At 51.0% G+C, this 21,228-nt stretch overlaps 1 protein-coding gene across 6 annotated transcripts in view; it reads right to left on the bottom strand.

Annotated features, from left to right (window-relative positions):
• Positions 1-21,228, bottom strand: part of LOC123755711 (tRNA (guanine(10)-N2)-methyltransferase homolog) — a 306,814-nt gene that overhangs the window by 123,220 nt on the left and 162,366 nt on the right. For all 6 annotated transcript variants that reach the window (XM_045738445.2, XM_045738446.2, XM_045738447.2 and 3 more), the window contains one exon: positions 724-898. In XM_045738445.2, coding sequence (XP_045594401.2) covers positions 724-898 — 175 coding nt within the window. The remainder of the gene's footprint in view (positions 1-723; positions 899-21,228) is intronic.

Genomic DNA, 21,228 nt, shown 5'->3' with positions numbered 1-21,228 from the left:
GCAAGAACTCCATGCATTGACTGATGCCAGAAAGTTATACATATCCATTCAGCCTGGATAGCTCTGGGGAGACCCCCAGAAAGTGGCAGTTAACTTAAAATTAAAACTTGTTGCACAGGTAAAACTAAATATAACAGGGTTCCTGACCAACACAAGACACCAAGTCTACAAAGCGATCCAACCATTAGTATGTTTAGACGGTTATGCAACCATTAGTATGTTTAGACGGTTATACATCTTCAAGAGGAAACAACTAGATAGTTTCCTCCAAGGAGTGCCGGACCAACAGGGCTGTGGTGGGTATGTGGGCCTTAGGGCCACTCCAAGCAACAGCCTAGTGGACCAAACTCTCACAAGTCAAGCCTGGCCCTCAAGCCTGGCCTCGGGCCAGGCTTGGGGAGTAGAAGATCTCCCAGAACCCCATCAACCAGGTATCAACCAACAAGTCAACCCAGTGATGGTTGCGTGACTAGGTGGGGAGAAGGCACCACTTAAGTTCAGAAACACGTCTGAAGATGAGCTTGATCCCTCTGTACATACATTATGGAGACTCTCAGAAACAAGTGTTTCATCTACACCAACCCTATTTTTTTCACCCTTTCTCTCTTCATCCTTCCTGCCTCATTCTTCTCTCTCTCTCATGCAACATCAGTCACCAATACAACAATATTGAAGTATTGAGCTGTAATGAGGTGAGAATAAAATAAAAGTGTAACCTCTCACCTGTTCCCACAAAGGGATCAACGACTACTTCTCCAGGCTGAACTTGGGCATAGTTTGCCATGATAAAAGACAGTTGTGCATCCATCGATGTACTGCCAATATACGTTCTTCTCTTCAGTGAATACTTATCGATCAGCTCACGCTGGCCCTCTGCCACCCATCGTCCAAGAAATATCTAACAGAGAATAGCAAAGGTAAGATACAGAGTTATTAACCCTTGAATGGCACCTGGCTATTTAGCATGTGTCACCCACAGGCGAATACCCCCCCCAAAAAAAAAAAAAATATATATTTTTTCTTCTAAACCTGTTAATTTGTATTCACTGATCATGGGAAAAATAATATAAAACCAGCGTTGAATGTAATGAAACGCCATTTTCTGGGTGAGCCCCAGAGGCTCCCTGGAGTTTATCGAGCTAATGTATGTTATATTAGACCGGGACATTAGCTAAGGAGTTCAGACCTACCAGGGACCAGTGCCAGAACCTGGCCCCTTCAGAGAGGTTTCAGGGAGCAATGGCCTGGAAAACACCCTTGCGGTTGGGGTTTTCCTTATCTGCCATCGACCGGGGTTAGGCACCCAGAAAGGTAGGCATAACAAAACAAACCCCACATGGTAAAAAACTAAAACAAAAAAATGAACAGAAAGGTAGAAACTCCTACAATCCCAAGGAAACAAGCAAACATCACACTTTACTGCCGCGCCGATCGTCCGCGTAGCCCTCCGCACCCCGAGAGAGGAAGGGGGAGCCCAGGACCTACCACGCCGGCTGCCTAGCTTCAGTTCGGAAGCTAAGCTTCAACCAACGTGAAAAACCTCCGACCGGTGGGAGGGAGGGTTGCCAGGGGGCCTCCGGAGCTCACCCAGAAAATGGTATTTCATTACATTCAACACTGGTTTTCTGTGGGGAGTCCCTACGGCTCCCTACAGAAAACCCAATGAGCTTCATACCCAATGAGAAGGAAAAGAAAGGGCTAACCCAGGAGGCGACCGCCACAAACTCCGCAACGCGAAGCCGAGACAACAGGCTGCAACCTGCAACCCAAGGCAACAAGAATGCACAGGAGCAGACGCGCATAAAGAAGAACTTGTGCGACCCTCAAATCCCTGCGCTCGAAATGAGCCCTAGACGTCACCAACACAGCAGCAAAAGCTGCAAACGTCCGAACAGCACAGGTGCAAGGACAGATCAGAAGCTGGAAGACTGAAAAACTCTGCGGACGACCTGGGAGACCCGAGCCCTGAAACAGGGAACGAGGGGAACCGGATCAACCCAAAGCGCATCCCCAGACACAGTACGCAAGTAATGGCAAAAAGAGCAACTGGACAACACAGGACGCACCCCCGGCCAAACCAATCGAGCATCAATAACCCAAGAACCCCCTCCGGAAAACAGCCGTCTCGACTGTCTCCAGGACGGAGAAAGGCTGCAAACGTACAAACCTACCACCAGTACCAAAGAGCAGAAACCTGAACCGAAGGGGCTACCACAACCTTTGGAGAAGATAAGAAGGCACCCTGATCAAGGACCAGTATGGCTCAGGCGACGCATGAGCAGGCCGGAGGTGAAACAAAACACGAGAAAGCGTACGAAACGGGACAGATGTGATGTCCACCCTGAACGCAAGCCTGAGCAGCTCCGCCAGCGCCGCACAAAACGAGGCGACAGTAAGAAACATCAAATAACTGTAGTCCTGAAAACACAAGGAACGACAAAACAACCGATGCGAAAGGGAAGACAACCTACGAAGAGCAAGAAAAGGTGCATAGAAACACCAGGAACGTCATACTGTCGCCTAGACGAAGCTCGCAGGTGGGACACCGTCAACAAAGCCACCTGATCACCACAGAAATGGTGATACCCGCGTCAAAATACCAGACACGAAGAGCTGAGGAGAAGGCTGAACCAGTCACGTACAGGACCGATTCGACCTGCCAAAAGAGGCGGAGCCGCGGGAAAACGCACCGGGTTCGGACACCTATCAAGCAGCGTCTGAAAATAAGGCTGGACCGGCCACCAAGGAACCATAAGGACTACTCTCGTGGGAATGGGCTGCAACTGAGCCAGAACCCGAAGCAACAGGTGGACCGGGAGAAGAGGAACAGGTACCCCCACCTCGACCAGTACTGCTGAAAAGCATCCACCGTGAATGCCTCGCAGGTGGGTAATGGCGCCACACAAAATGGGTGATGCCTAGACTACGCCGACTCGGAGACATCCACGGCCAGGAGTCCATACGTCCGACAGAGCCAACAAAACAAGTCGGCAACAACTGGCCAATCCGCGAAGAGAGGAATGAACCGAGACAGCTGTCCGCCAGAACGCAGGACACACCCCGGACATGAACCTCACGGTTAGCCAAACCCCTGTGGTTCCGGCAAGATCCGCCAGAGAACAGTCCGAACAGAGCACCGAGTGACACAAACCAGACAGCCACGAACTCCCGAACCGTGCTGTGAGCCCGACAGATGGACAGACTCCGCCAACCTCGGCCGACCTGGTGAGCACTGGTCACAAAGCCCCAGCCGAGAGATGACCCGTCCGTGAACACATCGAGTGAAGGCTCGGGGAGGTGCCAAGGCACGGAACCCCGAAAACCCCAAAGAGGAAGCTGATGACGCAGCACCAACACAAGATCCCCAAAGGAATGAACCCAACGAATGCAAGAGGTGGAAGGGGAGTCTCCGAAGAAACCAAACAGACGCCGAAGTCAAACCTGAGTCAGCGGGCAGACCAGCGCGTCGAAGTTCAGACTCCCGCACAACTGCTCAAGCAACCGCTGAGTAACCCGGGACCCCCTCATGTACAGCCGAAGGCGGGACCACAGCCACAGTAACACTTCTGGAGGGAAAGACAATGAGTGGCCCAATAGCCCTAAACAAGGCCCAGGTCCGAACCCGGAACGAAAACAGATGGAATGGCCTCCAGATCACCAGGAAACCAAACCCGGTGATCTGGAAAGAACCGCACCCCTGGCGAGCAGACAAGCGGACTAACTGGGAGCCCACACCAGCCAGTTGTCGAGGTAGGCCAGAAACCGAATCTCAGACTCAGACAGGGCACTAAGATCCGGTAAAGATGCAAAAAATATACCCAGTGCCCATTACAAAATAGGGAAGGCAACAAAAGCAGCAAGCCTGAAGCCCCACCACCAACTGTGCCAGTCCCAGAAAACTGAAGAGGAACGTGCCAAGAAGTGACTTGGAATTCCAGGGCCACCATCCAGGCACCCGTCCCCAACAGAAGCCGGACAGAAGACAACAGTCCTCCGAGGAGGGTATAGAATCCAGGGCGCAGACTGAGGAAGTCCAGAAGAACTGCAGATGCGAAAGGCCCATGACTGCAAGAAGTCACGGGAACCCCAGAAGGATGGGCAGATCGACCACGTCCAACGCACTCACTAAGATGACATGACGAAGCGCAGGGGAAGAAGCCCACCCCGCCAACTCTGAACCCCCCCAAAGGGGAAGAAGCTGTCTACCGACACCACCAGAGGCCGGAAGACAAATAAAAGCGCCCACCAACAGCGGGACCATGCGAGAGTCAACAGAGCAAGCTGCTCCCCCAGCGCCCCGTCAACAGAGAAGGGAACAGAACCCCTCCCAAAAGAAAAAGTACACACACATATACACATTATGTATATACACATACATATACACAAACACACAAGATATGTTGGAATAAAGTATGCAATGCGTTATAAGCTGGAAGAAAATAAGGAGGTTGAAGCAGTTGAAAAACCAGACTTCAGGAGAGGACATTATGGTGACCTTAGAAATTTTTTTAGTGAGTATAATTGGACAGACTTGATGCTAGGCAAGGAAGTGAATGAGATGTATGGCAAGTTTTGTGAAATATATGATAAAGGCACAAAAAAATTTATACCAAAACAGAGATGCAGAACTAGGAAACAGGATTGGTTCAATAGAAATTGCGAGAGGGCTAGAGACCGAAAGACACAAAAATGGAATCAATACAGGAAGAGGCCGAACCCCCAAACATACCAGCGATACAAAGATGCGAGAAACAACTACACGGCAGTGAGGAGAGAGGCAGAAAGAAATTTTGAAAAAGGGATTGCGGACAAATGTAAAACAGAACCAGGTCTATTCTATAAATTCATAAACAACAAATTGCAGGTAAAGGATAATATTCAGAGGTTGAAAATGGGAAATAGATTCACGGAAGATGAAAAGGAAATGTGTGAAACACTAAACGAAAAGTTCCAAAGTGTGTTTGTACAAAATGAAATCTTTAGGGAACCATATACAATAAGAATTCCAGAGAACAACATAGAACACATAGAGGTGTCTAGAGACGAAGTGGAAAAAATGCTCAAGGAGCTCGGTAAGAACAAAGCAGCTGGCCCAGATGGCGTTTCACCATGGGTTCTGAGAGAATGTGCATCTGAGCTCAGCATTCCACTTCACCTGATCTTTCAGGCATCCCTGTGTACAGGAATCGTAGCAGACGTGTGGAAACAGGCTAACATAGTTCCAATCTACAAAAGTGGCAGCAGGGAAGACCCCCTCAATTATAGACCTGTATCATTGACAAGTGTAATAGTGAAAGTATTGGAAAAACTAATCAAAACTAAATGGGTAGAACACCTAGAGAGAAATGATATAATATCAGACAGACAGTATGGTTTTCGATCTGGAAGATCCTGTGTATCGAATTTACTCAGTTTCTATGATCGAGCCACAGAGATATTACAGGAAAGAGATGGTTGGGTTGACTGCATCTATCTGGACCTAAAAAAGGCTTTCGACAGAGTTCCACATAAGAGGTTGTTCTGGAAACTGGAAAATATTGGAGGGGTGACAGGTAAGCTTCTATCATGGATGAAAAATTTTCTGACTGATAGAAAAATGAGGGCAGTAATCAGAGGCAATGTATCAGAATGGAGAAATGTCACAAGTGGAGTACCACAGGGTTCAGTTCTTGCACCAGTGATGTTTATTGTGTACATAAATGATCTACCAGTTGGTATACAGAATTATATGAACATGTTTGCTGATGATGCTAAGATAATAGGAAGGATAAGAAATTTAGATGACTGTCATGCCCTTCAAAAAGACCTGGACAAAATAAGTATATGGAGCACCACTTGGCAAATGGAATTTAATGTTAATAAATGTCATGTTATGGAATGTGGAATAAGAGAACATAGACCCCATACAACCTATATATTATGTGAGAAATCTTTAAAGAATTCTGATAAAGAAAGAGATCTAGGAGTGGTTCTAGATAGAAAACTATCACCTGAGGACCACATAAAGAATATTGTGCAAGGAGCCTATGCTATGCTTTCTAACTTCAGAATTGCATTTAAATACATGGATGGCGATATACTAAAGAAATTGTTCATGACTTTTGTTAGGCCAAAGCTAGAATATGCAGCTGTTGTGTGGTGCCCATATCTTAAGAAGCACATCAACAAACTGGAAAAGGTGCAAAGACATGCTACTAAGTGGCTCCCAGAACTGAAGGGCAAGAGCTACGAGGAGAGGTTAGAAGCATTAAATATGCCAAAACTAGAAGACAGAAGAAAAAGAGGTGATATGATCACTACATACAAAATAGTAACAGGAATTGACAAAATCGACAGGGAAGACTTCCTGAGACCTGGAACTTCAAGAACAAGAGGTCATAGATTTAAACTAGCTAAACACAGATGCCGAAGAAATATAAGAAAATTCACCTTCGCAAATAGAGTGGTAGACGGTTGGAACAAGTTAAGTGAGAAGGTGGTGGAGGCCAAGACCGTCAGTAGTTTCAAAGCGTTATATGACAAAGAGTGCTGGGAAGACGGGACACCACGAGCGTAGCTCTCATCCTGTAACTACACTTAGGTAATTACACTTAGGTAATTACACACATGTGTACAGTATACATATGTGCACACACAAACACACACAGCGTACACATGCACATGAATACACACACACATATAGGACAGGTATACAGAGAATGACAAAGAGGTGTGTGAAGAACTCAACAAGAGGTTCCAGGAGGTCTTCACAATAGAACAAGGTGAGGTCACTGTGCTAGGAGAAAGGGAGGTAAACCAGGCGGCCTTGGAAGAGTTCAAAATTACGAGAGAAGAGGTCAAGAGACACCTGCTGGATCTGGATGTTAGAAAGGCTGTTGGTCCAGACGGGATCTCACCATGGGTACTGAAAGAGTGTGCAGAGGCCCTTTGCTTGCCACTCTCCATAGTGTATAGTAAGTCACTGGAGACAGGAGACCTACCAGAAATATGGAAGACGGCGAATGTGGTCCCAATATACAAAAAGGGCGACAGGCAAGAGGCATTGAACTACAGGCCAGTGTCCTTGACTTGTATACCATGCAAGGTGATGGAGAAGATCGTGAGAAAAAACCAGTTAACACATCTGGAGAGAAGGGACTTCGTGACAAATCTCCAACATGGGTTCAGGGAGGGTAAATCTTGCCTGACTGGCTTAATAGAATTCTACGACCAGGTGACAAGCAAGAAAGAGAGGGCCGGGCGGACTGCATTTCTTGGATTGTCGGAAAGCCTTTGACACAGTACGGCATAAGAGGCTGGTACATAAGCTGGAGAGACAGGCAGGTAATTACCTAAGTGTAATTACCTAAGTGTAGTTACAGGATGAGAGCTACGCTCGTGGTGTCCCATCTTCCCAGCACTCTTTGTCATATAACGCTTTGAAACTACTGACGGTCTTGGCCTCCACCACCTTCTCACTTAACTTGTTCCAACCGTCTACCACTCTATTTGCGAAGGTGAATTTTCTTATATTTCTTCGGCATCTGTGTTTAGCTAGTTTAAATCTATGACCTCTTGTTCTTGAAGTGCCAGGTCTCAGGAAATCTTCCCTGTCGATTTTATCAATTCCTGTTACTATTTGTATGTAGTGATCATATCACCTCTTTTTCTTCTGTCTTCTAGTTTTGGCATGTTTAATGCTTCCAACCTCTCCTCGTAGCTCTTGCCCTTCAGTTCTGGGAGCCACTTCGTAGCATGTCTTTGCACCTTTTCCAGTTTGTTGATGTGCTTCTTAAGATATGGGCACCACACAACAACTGCATATTCTAGCTTTGGCCTAACAAAAGTCATGAACAATTTCTTTAGTATATCGCCATCCATGTATTTAAATGCAATTCTGAAGTTAGAAAGCATCGCATAGGCTCCTTGCACAATATTCTTTATGTGGTCCTCAGGTGATAGTTTTCTATCTAGAACCACCCCTAGATCTCTTTCTTTATCAGAATTCTTTAAAGATTTCTCACATAATATATAGGTTGTATGGGGTCTATGTTCTCCTATTCCACATTCCATAACATGACATTTATTAACATTAAATTCCATTTGCCAGGTGGTGCTCCATATACTTATTTTGTCCAGGTCTTCTTGAAGGGCATGACAATCATCTAAATTTCTTATGGTGTAGCTGGTAAGGTGCTCAAGTGGATAAGGGAGTACCTAAGCAATAGGAAGCAGCGAGTTACGGTGAGAGGGTGAGACCTCCGATTGGCGTGAAGTCACCAGTGGAGTCCCACAGGGCTCTATACTCGGTCCTATCTTGTTTCTGATATATGTAAATGATCTCCCGGAGGGTATCGATTCATTTCTCTCAATGTTTGCGGACGATGCCAAAATTATGAGAAGGATTAAAACAGAAGAGGACTGTTTGAGGCTTCAAGAAGACCTAGACAAGCTGAAGGAATGGTCGAACAAATGGTTGTTAGAGTTTAACCCAACCAAATGTAATGTAATGAAGATAGGTGTAGGGAGCAGGAGGCCAGATACAAGGTATCATCTGGGAGAGGAAATTCTTAAGGAGTCAGAGAAAGAAAAAGACTTGGGGGCTGATATCACGCCAGACCTGTCTCCTGCAGCACATATTAAGAGGATAACATCAGCGGCATATGCCAGGCTGGCCAACATACGAACGGCATTCAGAAACTTGTGTAAAGAATCATTCAGAACTTTGTATACCACATATGTCATGCCAATCCTGGAGTATGCGGCCCCAGCATGAAATCCATATCTAGTCAAGGATAAGACTAAACTGGAAAAGGTTCAAAGGTTTGCCACCAGACTAGTACCCGAGCTGAGAGGTATGAGCTACGAGGAGAGACTACGGGAATTAAACCTCACTTCGCTGGAAGACAGAAGAGTTTGGGGGGACATGATCACCACATTCAAGATTCTGAAGGGAATTGATAGGGTAGATAAAGACAGGCTATTTAACACAAGGGGCACACGCACAAGGTGACACAGGTGGAAACTGAGTGCCCAAATGACCCACAGAGATATTAGAAATAACTTTTTTAGTGTTAGAGTGGTTGACAAATGGAATGCATTAGGAAGTGATGTGGTGGAGGCTGATTCCATACACAGTTTCAAGTGTATATATGATAGAGCCCAATAGGCTCAGGAATCTCTACACCTGTTGATTGACGGTTGAGAGGCGGGACCAAAGAGCCAGAGCTCAACCCCCGCAAACACAACTAGGTGAGTACAACTAGGTGAGTACATACATTGCAAAAGAAAAGTACCAGTCGCCGATTAGTGGGCAGAGAGCACCACGCCGACCAGGCAAAGAAGGCACAAAACTGCATCAAAAGGCCCACCTCGACAGCAAAACCTCAAAATCCTCAAATCCTCAAACCTCAAAAGTCTGCAAGCCAGGAAGACCCCGGAACCCCAGAAGGCAGAACCGGGTCACATGAGGAAACAAAGCCCCCTGAACCCACAAAGGGGGCCCAAGAGGAAGAAACCTCCGGAACAAAACCAAAGAACCCAAAGGAACCCAGAATCGAACCAGGGGGAGCCCAAACTACCACATTTACCGGAGGAGAACACCACAGAATGGCAAAGCACAGCCCCCTGACAGCACCCCCTGGGAAAACGGTCATAACAGACCGAAAACCGAGGGACAAGGTGTGGGAGCAAGCATACCAGCCAGGAGACACTGAGTCCAAACCCAAAGGCCCAGACCCAAAACAGACTAGATGGAAAACCCGGTGTAAAATCAACACCCAAACGTTCCCAGAGGAACAGGCAACGGGCAGAAAACACTAGAAAAGCAAAGAAACGACAACATGAAAACCCAGGCAGGGGCAAACCGCCCCAGAACTGCTAGCAGGCATCCCCCACGGCCCCGGGAACCAACAACAGAGGCCCCGGGGCAGAGCCGTCCTCCAAGCCCTCCGCCCTTAAAGAAAAGCAAGTCCATGGGAAAGGCAGCAAGAAAGGGCCGCTGGTAAGACCCAGAAGCCTTGGCAGGAGGAACTGGCTCGAAAAACCTCCGTCCCCCAACCCGAACATGGCAGCCCCCGAAAACTGCCCGAGTCTCGGCCCCAACTAAACCCTGCCCCGACCCCGAAACCCACAGACAGTCAGAAGCCGGAAACAGGGAGGGAAAGGGGCGAACAGCACCTAACCAAACAAGGCGGCCTCGGGGCATCTGAGTGGGAAACCAACCTAGCATGTTGCAGCAACCTAACCTAGTTTGCAACACAGATGCCACCTGTACTCTGAACAGTAATAACATCAGGAGAGTACTGGAGAACAAGCAGAGAATCTCTCGCAGGACTCCGGGTCAAGGTGTCAGAGACCCAACAGGCAACATGACGGAGGTAAAAGTGGCGACTGTCACCCAGAGACAAGGGCACAGCAACCAACGATCCCGTACAAGACGGGTTGGAACCCGGAAGACACATTCAATGGTCCCCCGAGCCTAGACAGGGGTTTCCAGGGCCTGTAGGCTGACTGCTACGGGAAGCCCGGGCAAGGTGTTGCTAACCAGTTAAGAAACCCAAACATAACACGAGGGTAGAGGATAGCACTGAAAACCCCTGCGACGTGTACAATCACGGGGGCCTAGCAGAGGGCCGCCAAACACTACCAGTGGAACTATAGCCACACTAGGCAGACCCCCACCAGGCATGAAAATAAAAACAAAAGAAAAACCCCTGCAAAAGTACACCGTCTTCAGAGGCAACAGGAACCGGCCGCCGCTTAGGTGGCAGGCTGTGCAACACCTTGATGCCCTAGGGAGCCGGTCGGCCGAGCGGACAGCACGCTGGACTTGTGACCCTGTGGTCCTGGGTTCGATCCCAGGCGCCGGCGAGAAACAATGGCAAAGTTTCTTTCACCCTATGCCCCTGTTACCTAGCAGTAAAATAGGTACCTGGGTGTTAGTCAGCTGTCACGGGCTGCTTCCTGGAGGGTGGAGGCCTGGTCGAGGACCGGGCCGCGGGGACACTAAAGCCCCGAAATCATCTCAAGATAACCTAACCAGCACAATACCAATCCCTACCCAGGGCCAAACAAGGGCCCCAAGCCCCAGCTGGCCCCAAGGGCGAGGCAAATGCAGAGCAGCAAGAACCTCTACGGGAATGGTTCCCGAACGCCCCAGGGAAGATAACCCTGTTACGCAGGGGCAGTACTCACAGGGCGCTTAGGGAAGTCAGCCACTAAGTGCATGCAGCCCCGGCACTGATGAGGTACTCCTGGCCACCGCACAACACAACACACGGCAGTGAACGCCGCACAAGGCAAACACCGCCTAGGAAACTGTGGCCAGAGAAGCGTCTATCCCGGTTGACATTAGCTTAGGAACTGAAGCTTGGCAGCCGGCGCGGTAGGTCCGGAGCTCCCCCCTCCCCCTCTCGGGGCGGGGAGGGCTGCGTGGACGATCGGCGTGGCAGTAAAGTGTGATGTTTGCTTGTTTCCTTGGGATTGTAGGAGTTTCTACCTTTCTGTTCGGTTTTTTGTTTTAGTTTTTTACCATGTGGGGTTTGTTTTGTTATGCCTACCTTTCTGGGTGCCTAACCCCGGTCGATGGCAGATAAGGAAAACCCCAACCACAAAGGGGTTTTCCAGGGCCATTGCTTCCTGAAACCTCTCTGAAGGGGCCAGGTTCTGGCGCTAGTCCCTGGTAGGTCTGAAGTCCTTAGTTAATGTCCCGGTCTAATATAACATACATTAGCCCGATAAGCTCTAGGGAGCCGTAGGGGTTTCCCACAGAAAAGCATGCGAAAACCGCCGACCGGAGGGAGGAAAGGATGCCGGGGAGCCTCCAGGACTCACCCAGAAAATGGCATTTCATTACATTCAGTGCAGGTTTTCTGGGGGGAGCCCTGGAGCTACCCACCCAAAGACAAAAACAAGAGGGACCTAACCTGGGAGACAGAAGTCGCACACATCCCAACGCGAAGCAAAGACAAAACTGCAATTGCCAACCCAAGACCACACAGGCCTGACAAGGACCAGGAACACGAACGAAGGAACGCACAGCCAACCTACAAGCAATGTGAGCACGAAGACAGAGCAGGCTGGCAAAACCAAACCACCCCGCGGACGACCCGAAAGAACCACCCCCTAGAACATGGAAGAGGGGAACCTGGAACAACCCAAAGCGTGACCTCGGTCACGGCAATTGTGGCACGCCAAGCATGGCAAAGCGTCGCAACCAAACACAGCACATGATGCACCCCCAGCCAGACCAACCAAGCATCAATAACCCAAGGACCCCCCTCGGAAAGCAGCCGTGTCAGTCTTCGCCTAAAGAGAAGGAGACGGCTGCAAGTGAACAAACCTAACACGAGGACCAAAAGAGCCGAAACCCTGGCGCTGGAAGAGAGCATGAAGCACCCTGACCCGACCCCAAGAGGCCAACACCAACAAGAAAAGAGCCTCTGAAAACAGTCCAGAACTGAAGGGGGCCACAACAAACCAAGGAGAAGAGAAGGGAGCACCCAATCCAAGAACAGGATGGCTCAAACAGCGCAAGAGCAGGCCGGAGGTGAACCACGCCAGAGATAGCTCGCTAAGTGGTGGAGAGGGAACACCAAAACCGAAGCAACCCTGAACAGCTCTGCCAGCGCCGCATGAGACAAGGCGACAGTATATGGCAAGATGATGGCCCTGAACCTCCACAAGAGAAGAACAAGACCACGCCAACAAAACGCAGCAAACCTACGAAGGGACAGAAAGAAAAACGAAGGACTGCCAAAAAACCCCACACTGCCGCCAAGATGAAGCACGCAGGTGAGACACCATCACGAAACCACCTGATCACCAACAGATGGTGAGAGACTCGATGCAATACCAAAGCAGCCCCGCCATGGACCGATTGGGCATAGGAAGAGGTGGAGCAGCGGAAACCTCGGGTGCGAACACCGAGCAAGTAGAATCAGAAACCCAAGCAAGCAAGGAACCAGATGGAATGTCTGCCATACAGAAAACTTCCCAATGCTAGTGAGCTTGCCAGGAGATCGGAGACACTGTGGCCCCGACGCAAGACTCGTAAGAAGTGACACCGCGATATCTTGAAAACGCCAACTGGCAGGGGAAGCCAGGAAACCAGGAACCCAAACCTGGCAAGCCGGGAAAGAACCAACCAGGGCAAGCAGAAACGCCCCGTCTGGGAGGAATCCCCCGGGACCCCTGAAGGACCAACAAGTCCGACAACGGATGACAACGAAAAGCCACCAGCAGAAAAACGCCGAAACGCAGACGCCGTAAGCAGCAAGCACAAAATCGCGATGAAAAACAAAGAGCCAGAGCCCAGACCGAGGTCAATGAGGAGGATAACATGGACAAAGCCCAATCTAGCAGTAGAAGAGCCAAGAAGCACACACGAAAACACACAACAATGTGTAGGAGAGAAGAAGAAAAACGAAAAACGTAAGAAAAAGACCAGAAAAACAGCCACAGCACCAGCAGCTAGGGACAAAAGTGTACAAGGAAGATGAGAAACGAGGAAGACAGGCAGCAAACGGGAATGAATGGGTCATGACCAACAACATACAGAGGTCATGTAGATGTCAGGTGATTGACAGTGGAGAGGCGGGACCGAAGAGCCAAAGCTCAACCCCCGCAAGCACAACCTGGTGAGGATAACTAGGTGAGTACAGAGAACCCCATGTATATGGAAGGGCTAAGCCAGGCACTGCAAGACGGGCAAGGAACTAGTGACCAAGATAAGACCATGAAAAATGGGACCAAGAAAAATGGGACCGTGCCCAACTGTGTAACAAATAACACGGAAGAACAAGGAAGGCCCCAGGAAGAAGTACACAAGGGCCAAACAAAACGCCACAACCAATCCCCAACACGCATCCACTGTATCAAAACTGCAGAAAAATGTCACCTCGAAACACCCTGATACAGCTTAACAATTACCTCAAAACATTCACCTCCACCATTTTACCTCGTAACATGGTGGAGGCGGGGCCCTTTGAATGAGTCAAGCATGGGTTGGACATGTATATGAGTGGGATTGGGTGGTTATTAACAGGAGGTGCCTCACATGGGCCAATAGGCCTTCTGCAGTCACCTTTGTTCTTATGTTCTTATGTTCGTATCCAAAAACCACGAACCAGCGCCTGGCCGAAAGAGACACCTAACCGCATAAACTCACATGCAGAGCGTAGGCACAAACGTGTTGCTGGCACATTGTAGCCGAAAATATACTGGGAGCACCGCCCGTGGAATAAGGCCAGAGCCACACATACAGGAGAAGAGGAGGTGTAGAGTCGAATGCGGCACCCCACACCCGTATGCGGAGAAAATGAGGCATCATCCCCACATTGGGAATCAAAAACATCCCCAGTATCTATGGGCATGGACTGGAGAGATGAGAGCAGCAAGAGGCGAAGCACCCGAGAGAAAAAGGACGCGGAACACCAGCACATGTGTACACCGTCCATAACAAAACAAACTCACACGACACATGCGCAGGACGCATGAGTTCCGAACCGCACAACCCGCTCGGCAGGGAAAGCGTCAACTAGGAGTATTTAAGGAAAATGAGCAGTGCCGAGACAGAGCATGGAGAGAAGATATAATTACAAAAGAACGAGACAGTACTGAAAACCAAGAAGAAGCACGGAAGAGGACCAACGAGTTCTAGAAAGCACTGGAGCTAAGTCTTACCGGAAGACGACAGACGTTCCAATAATACAGGAAGAAGCGAAGACCTTCCCGAACCTTCGAGAACCCACAGAAACAAGCACAAACTCACGAAGGCTCATAAAGGCACAGTCGCACCCAAGACCAAAAGTCAGGTAGAACCCCGAGAAGAGGGGAACATGACCCTGACATGACGGAGAAGCCCCATCCCAGAGAAGAAGGGGGAGTAAACAGAGAAGAGTACCCACCAATAGGACGGAACTCCCCGAACCGACGGGGAGAGAGCCGACGTCCAACAACTTGTACGCAGAAGGGAGGAAAGGAAAAACCCCACTCCTCGTAACCACAAGCCCTGCTCAGAGGGTAGAAAATCCCGGCAGGGTTCAACAGAGTCCAAGGCCCCCCAAGTCAGCCTCCTCTCCAGCCCCTGGAATCTACACGGCAGAACCCGGGCCGAGCTGTCCCCCCAAAGCCCGAGCCTCACAAGAAAAAGCCGGGGCAGCCGGATAATGACTAAGGAAGGGAGCCCACTGGCAGACTCATACAACATGGCTGGAGGAACAGGCTCGAATGCCTCCGTCACTACCCCGAAAGAGGAAGTCCCCGAGACCGCCCAAGTCACATGACCATCGTAGCCCCTCCCCGACCCCGAACCCACAGACGGTAAGGATCCGGATGCAGAGAGGAAACGGGGGGGGGGGGGGGGGGGGGACATCCATCGGACCCACGCGCCCCCGTGGGGATTCCCAGGGTTCTGAGACAGAACTCATACTCGGGGAAGCCCAGGCAGAGTACTGCTAACCGGCACCCAAGTTTACCAAACAATTTTCTAAGAACTGAATTCCCGGGACATGCACACTCATGGGGACCTAGCAGGGGAAACCACCAGAAGAAGAAGAGTACTCAAGACATGGGGCAAGAACCCAGGCAGACCCCCCCACCAGGCAGGCAAAACAAAAAGAAAAAGAAAAACCCTGCAAGAGGACAGCGTATCCAGGCGGAAAAGAGCCGGCCGCTATGATTGGTGATTGGTGGCTGGCGCAGCGGTCTGGGGCTCCCCGTCCCAGGGAGGGGGGAGCTGCGCAGATGGCGGCGAGGCGACGTGTGACATCATACTCGTTTGCTCATTTCTGTTTAGGGAGTTCTCTTCACTTGTTCGTCTTTTTGTAGCCATTTTCACCAGAAAACCAGCGTTGAATGTAATGAAATGCCCTTTTCTGGGAGAGCCCCGGAGGCTCTCTGGAGCTTATCGGGCTAATGTATGTTACATTAGACCAGGACATTAGCTATGGAGTTCAGACCTACCAGGGACCAACGCCAGAACCTGGCCCCTTCAGAGAGGTTTCAGGGAGCAATGGCCCTGGAAAACTCCCTTGTGGTTGGGGTTTTTCCTAATCTGCTATCGACTGGGGTTAGGCACCCAGAAAGGTAGGCATAACAAAACAAACCCCACATGGTAAGAAACTAAAACAAAAACCGAACTGAGAGGTAGAAACTCCCTACAATCCCAAGGAAACAAGCAAACAAGCAATTATCACAATTTACTGCCGCACCAGTCGTCTGCGCAGGCCCCCCTCCCCGAGAAAGGGAGGGGGGGTGGACCTCACCCCGCCGGCTGCCTTCAGTTCAGAAACTAGGCTTCAACCAACGAGAAAAAAAACGCCGACCGGAGGGAAGGGAGGGTAGCCAGGGAGTCTCCGGGGCTCACCCAGAAAATGGCGTTTCATTACATTCAACGCTGGTTTTCTGTGGGGAGCCCATATGGCTCCCTGGAGATACATACCCAAAGGGAAGGAAAATAGGGACTTACTCAGGAGGCAGCGGCTACAAACTCCTCAACGCAAAGTTGAGACAACTGGTTGCAACCTGCGACCCAAAGACACAAGAACGCGGAGGAGGAGTCACATTCACCAAATAACGGGCGGCCAGGACCCTGTTTGACTTTCAAAATCCACGGGCCCGAATATGAGCCCAAGACATGTTACTAAACACGGCAGCCAAAGCTGCAAACTTCCGAACGTCATGGGAGCAAGGATAGACCTCAGGCTGGCTATACTTAATACCTCTGTGGACAACCTGGGAGACCTGAGCCCTCGAACAGGGAACAAAAGAAACCCAATCAACCCAAAGCGCATCCCCCAGCCACGCCAGCTGAGGCGCGCAAGTAACGGTGAAGAGCTGTAACCGGACACAACACATGATGCAGCCCCGGCCTAACCAACCAAGCATCAATGACCCACGGACCCCTCCGGAAAGCAGCCGTCTCGTTCTTCACCAGAAAAGATGGAGAAGGCTGCAAATGGACAAACCTAACCCCAGGACCAAAAGAGCAGAAACCCCTGTAGGAGAGCATGAAGCTCCCCTACCCGGCCCCCAGAGGCCAATGCCAACAAAAACAAAGCCTTGGAAAAACAATCAGGAACCGAAGGGGCCACCACAAACCAAGGAGAGGAAAGATATGAGAGCACCCTGTCCAAGGACCAGGACGGCTCAGGCGGCGCATGAGCAGGCCGGAGGTGAAACATAGCACGAGAAAGCTTATGGAACGGGGCGGATGTGACGTCCACCCCGAAAACTAGCTGGAGCGGCTCCACCAGCGCCGCACGAAATGCAGCGACAGTATTAGGCATCATATGACGGTCCTGAAAAAGCCAATAAAGAAAGGACAAGACAACCCGATCTAAAATATAAGACAACCTACGAAGAGCAAGAAAATGGCGAAAAGAACACCAGGAAACTTCATACTGTCGCCGAGACAAAGCTCTCAGGTGGGACACCATCAACGAAGCCACCTGATCACCATAGAAAGTGGTGATATACCTGCGTCAAAAAGACCAGACGCGAAGAGCAGAGGAGAAGTTCGAACCAGCCCCGTACCGGACCGGTCCGACCTGCTGAAAAAGGCAGAGCCGCGAGAAACTCCCCCAGGTTCGGACACCAAGCAAATAGCACTGGAAACCAAGGCAGGGCCGGCCACCAAGAGAACACAAGGACTAATTTCCCTAGGGAGGTCTCCAACCAAGCCAGATCCCAAAGCAACAGCTGGTCCGGGAGGAAGAGGTACAGGTAGCCCCACTTCGACTAGTCCTGCCGAATGGCATCCACTGTAAATGCTTCTCAGTCGGGGAAGGGCATCACATAGACCGGGAGATGCCGAGACCACGCCGACGCGAAGAGGTCCACGTCTGGGAGTCCATACGTCTGGCAGATCCAACGAAACGAGTCATCGTCGACCGTCCATTCCGTAGAGAGGGAAATGAAGCCATCTGCCAGGACGTTGGACACTCCCCGGACACAAACCGCATGGAGAGCCAAATCCCAAGAATCCAGCAGACGAACCACTTGAAGGGGCCAACCCCAAAGAACCAAGGACCGAAGAGAACCCACGCGGTTTAGGCAATGAACCACCGGAGAACAGTCCGAATGGAGTCGGATGGTCTATCCCCAAGCGACCCGAACCCTTCGAAGCACGAGCCAGACTGCCGCAAACTCCCAAACCGTGCTGTGAGCCTGATGAAAGGACGGACCCCACCGTCCCTGGCCGGCCTGGTGAGCACTGGTCACAAAGCCCCAGCCGAGAGACGACGCATCCGTGAACACATCAAGCGAAGGCTTCGGAAGGCGCCAAGGCACTGAACCCTGAAAACCCCAAAGAGGAAGCCGGTGATGCAGCAACCGACACAAGGCCCTCACAGGACGAACCCAACGATTGCGAGAGAGGCGGAAGGGGCGTCCCCGAAGGAACCAAAACAGTCACCTAAAGCCAGACCCGACCAGGCAAGTAGACTAGCATGGCGAAGTTCAGACTCCCACACAACTGCTTGAGCAACCACTGAGTGACTCTGGACCCCCTCAGAATCAGCCGACAGCGGGACTGCAGCAATGCCTCTGGAGGGAGAGACAGGGAAGCGGTCCGAGCATCCCAAACAAGACCCAGCCAGGTCCGAACCTGGGACGGAACCAGATGGGACTTCCTCCAGTTCACCAGGAACCCGAACCTGGCGAGCTGGGAAAGAACCATATCCCTGGCGAGCAGACAAGCTGACCGACTGGGAGCCCACACCAGCCAGTTGTCGAGGTAGGCCAAAACCCGAATCCCTAGAAGACGCAGACGGGTCACCATAACCCGGGTCAGACGAGTGAAAACGTGAGGTACCAGATTCAAGCCAAAACGTAGGCATCGAAAACGGTAAGCGTGATGCCCTACCACAAAACCTAACCAGTCCCTGAACCCCGGATGAATAGGAATGTGTCAATAGGCGTCCTTGGGGTCCAGGAACACCATCCAGGCACCCGGCTCCAACAGAAGCCGGACCTAAGTAACAGAGTCATCCGAAAGGAGGGGCAAGGAATCCAGGGGTTCAGACGGGACAAGTCCAGAATGAACCTCAGATCCGCACAGTTCCGTTTCGGTACTGGAAACAGACGGAAAACCCACCTGAGGGACGTAGTCGTTTCAACTACGCCCAAGTGCACCCACTCCAAGACGACTTGATGAAGCGCAGGAGAAGACACCTGCCCTATTAGCCCCGAACCCCCCAAAGGAGGACGGACCACCCAACACCACTGAAGCCGGATGACATGACCGAGAAGGCCCACTAAATCGTGGGACCAAGCGTGGGCAAACAGAGCGAGCCTCCCCTCCCATCGCCCCATCCACGGGCCGAACCACGAAAGGGCCAACGCCCCTTACTAGAACCCAAACGTTGAACAGGGTGATCACCGCTCCGACCAGACGATGCTGGCAGCGAAGGTAACGTCAGCTCAGAAACTGGCACCAATGGCGCACCTCAGCCAGCAGAACCGGGAACCCTGAACCGACCCCTCCGAGACTGCCGAGAACGACTGCCCCGGAGAACCAACAAGTCCGATATAGGACGACAACTAGACGAAGCCGCTTGCAGAAACTGCGAGACTGCGATCTCTACAAACAGCAACGGACAAAACGGAGACAAGAATCTAAGAGCCAGGGCCCAAGCAGATTCTAAAGAGAGGGCGAGCACAGCCTGACGACACGCGAGGCGAGAAGCAAAAAACAGACACCACTTCCTTCAGGATGGGCGCAAAGAGCTTCAACGGTGCAGCCGACGCTCTAGCTGCCAAAGTCAGCACCCCAGACAAAGGCCCTTTACTCAACGCTTCCACATCCTCCTCAAGCCAGGCAAAAGACAGCTCGAGAAGGGAAAAGAAACGTAAAGCCGAAGCCAAGTTCCCACAGCACCCAAATCCTCTGCAACCAATGATGCCGAAACAATGAGGAACCTGCACGTGAAGCTGGAAAAGGCCAACATCCCGAGAAAGCACGGGAGCGAACAAGTACGCATTAAGGTGCTCAAACTCGCCTCCAGGTAAACCTGCATAAATGTAGAAGTTTCACGCCAATCAAGCGTGTGGGTCCGACAGAACCCATGCCACGCCCCCAACGAAAAGAACAGGCAGTCTGCCAGCCAGAAAGACTCTGGAACCTCCAAACGCACCCAAAAGTGGATAGAAGAACCGAACTCAAATGAGGATGGATCCATCATAGAGGCATAAACCGAGTCTCGCAAGAGGTATGCAGTAAGAGCCTCCCGAGCCTCCTTCGCGGAGATACGGGAAGTAGAAAACCTCTGGAATGACGGAGCAGAGATACCCAAAGGAGCTCGGAACCAAACCTGGGGAGGAGCCGAACCCAAATCATGCTCTTACAGGAAAGGGGGATTAGAAAACCCCTCCCCCTGCAAAAGTAAGCCCCGCGAGGAAGGCAAAAGCACCCAAGCGGGGTCACAGGGGGCCCTAGGTCTCCAGGTTGACTCCTCCCCAGCCCCAAGATCCCCCACGTCGGGACCCGGACCAGAGCCGTCCTCCAAACCCTCTACCCCTGAAGAAAAGGCAGACAAGAAGGGGGTCTGCTGGTGGGACCCAGAAGCCTTGGCCGGAGGAACCTGCCTCAAATGCATCTGTCTCCGACCCAAATGGGGAAGCCCCCAAAGCCACCTGAGCCTCACAACCCTGTGCTGAAGCCGAAACCCTCATACGTTTTGGAGCCGGACACAGGGGGGAAGGTTCAGGATAAACCACATGGGAAGGACCTCGGAGCGCGGAAGGAGCCAAAGTTGAAGCGACTAATGCCCCCAGGTCCGGGTCCCTAAAACTAAAACGGGGCAGCCTCGGAGCATCCGGGTGGGAAACCAACCTCAAGTGTTGCAGTAACCTAAACCTAACATGCAACGCGGATGCTGCCTGTACCCTAACAGGAACATCCTCAGAGTAAAACTGGAGCACAAGCAGATAACACAACTCGTAAGAATCTGGGTCAAAGGTGTCGTTGACCCAACAGGCAGCATGATGGAGGCAAAACAGGTGACTGTCACCCTGAGACAAGGGCACACAGCAATCTTCAAACCTGCACAAGGCAGGCTGGAACTCGGGAGACGCATCCATAGGTCCACCGAGCCACGACAGGGATTTCCGGGGCCCGTAGGGTAACAACTATGAGAAGCCCGGGCAAGGTGTTGCTAACCAGTTAAGAAACCCAAACTAACAAGGGGTAGATCATAACACTGGAAATCCCTGTGACATGTACAAGCACGGGGCCCTAGCAGAGGG

Source organism: Procambarus clarkii, chromosome 43 (assembly GCF_040958095.1).
Source record: "Procambarus clarkii isolate CNS0578487 chromosome 43, FALCON_Pclarkii_2.0, whole genome shotgun sequence".
In the NCBI taxonomy this organism is placed as follows: domain Eukaryota; kingdom Metazoa; phylum Arthropoda; class Malacostraca; order Decapoda; family Cambaridae; genus Procambarus; species Procambarus clarkii.
This window is presented reverse-complemented; position numbering and strand designations above follow the sequence as displayed.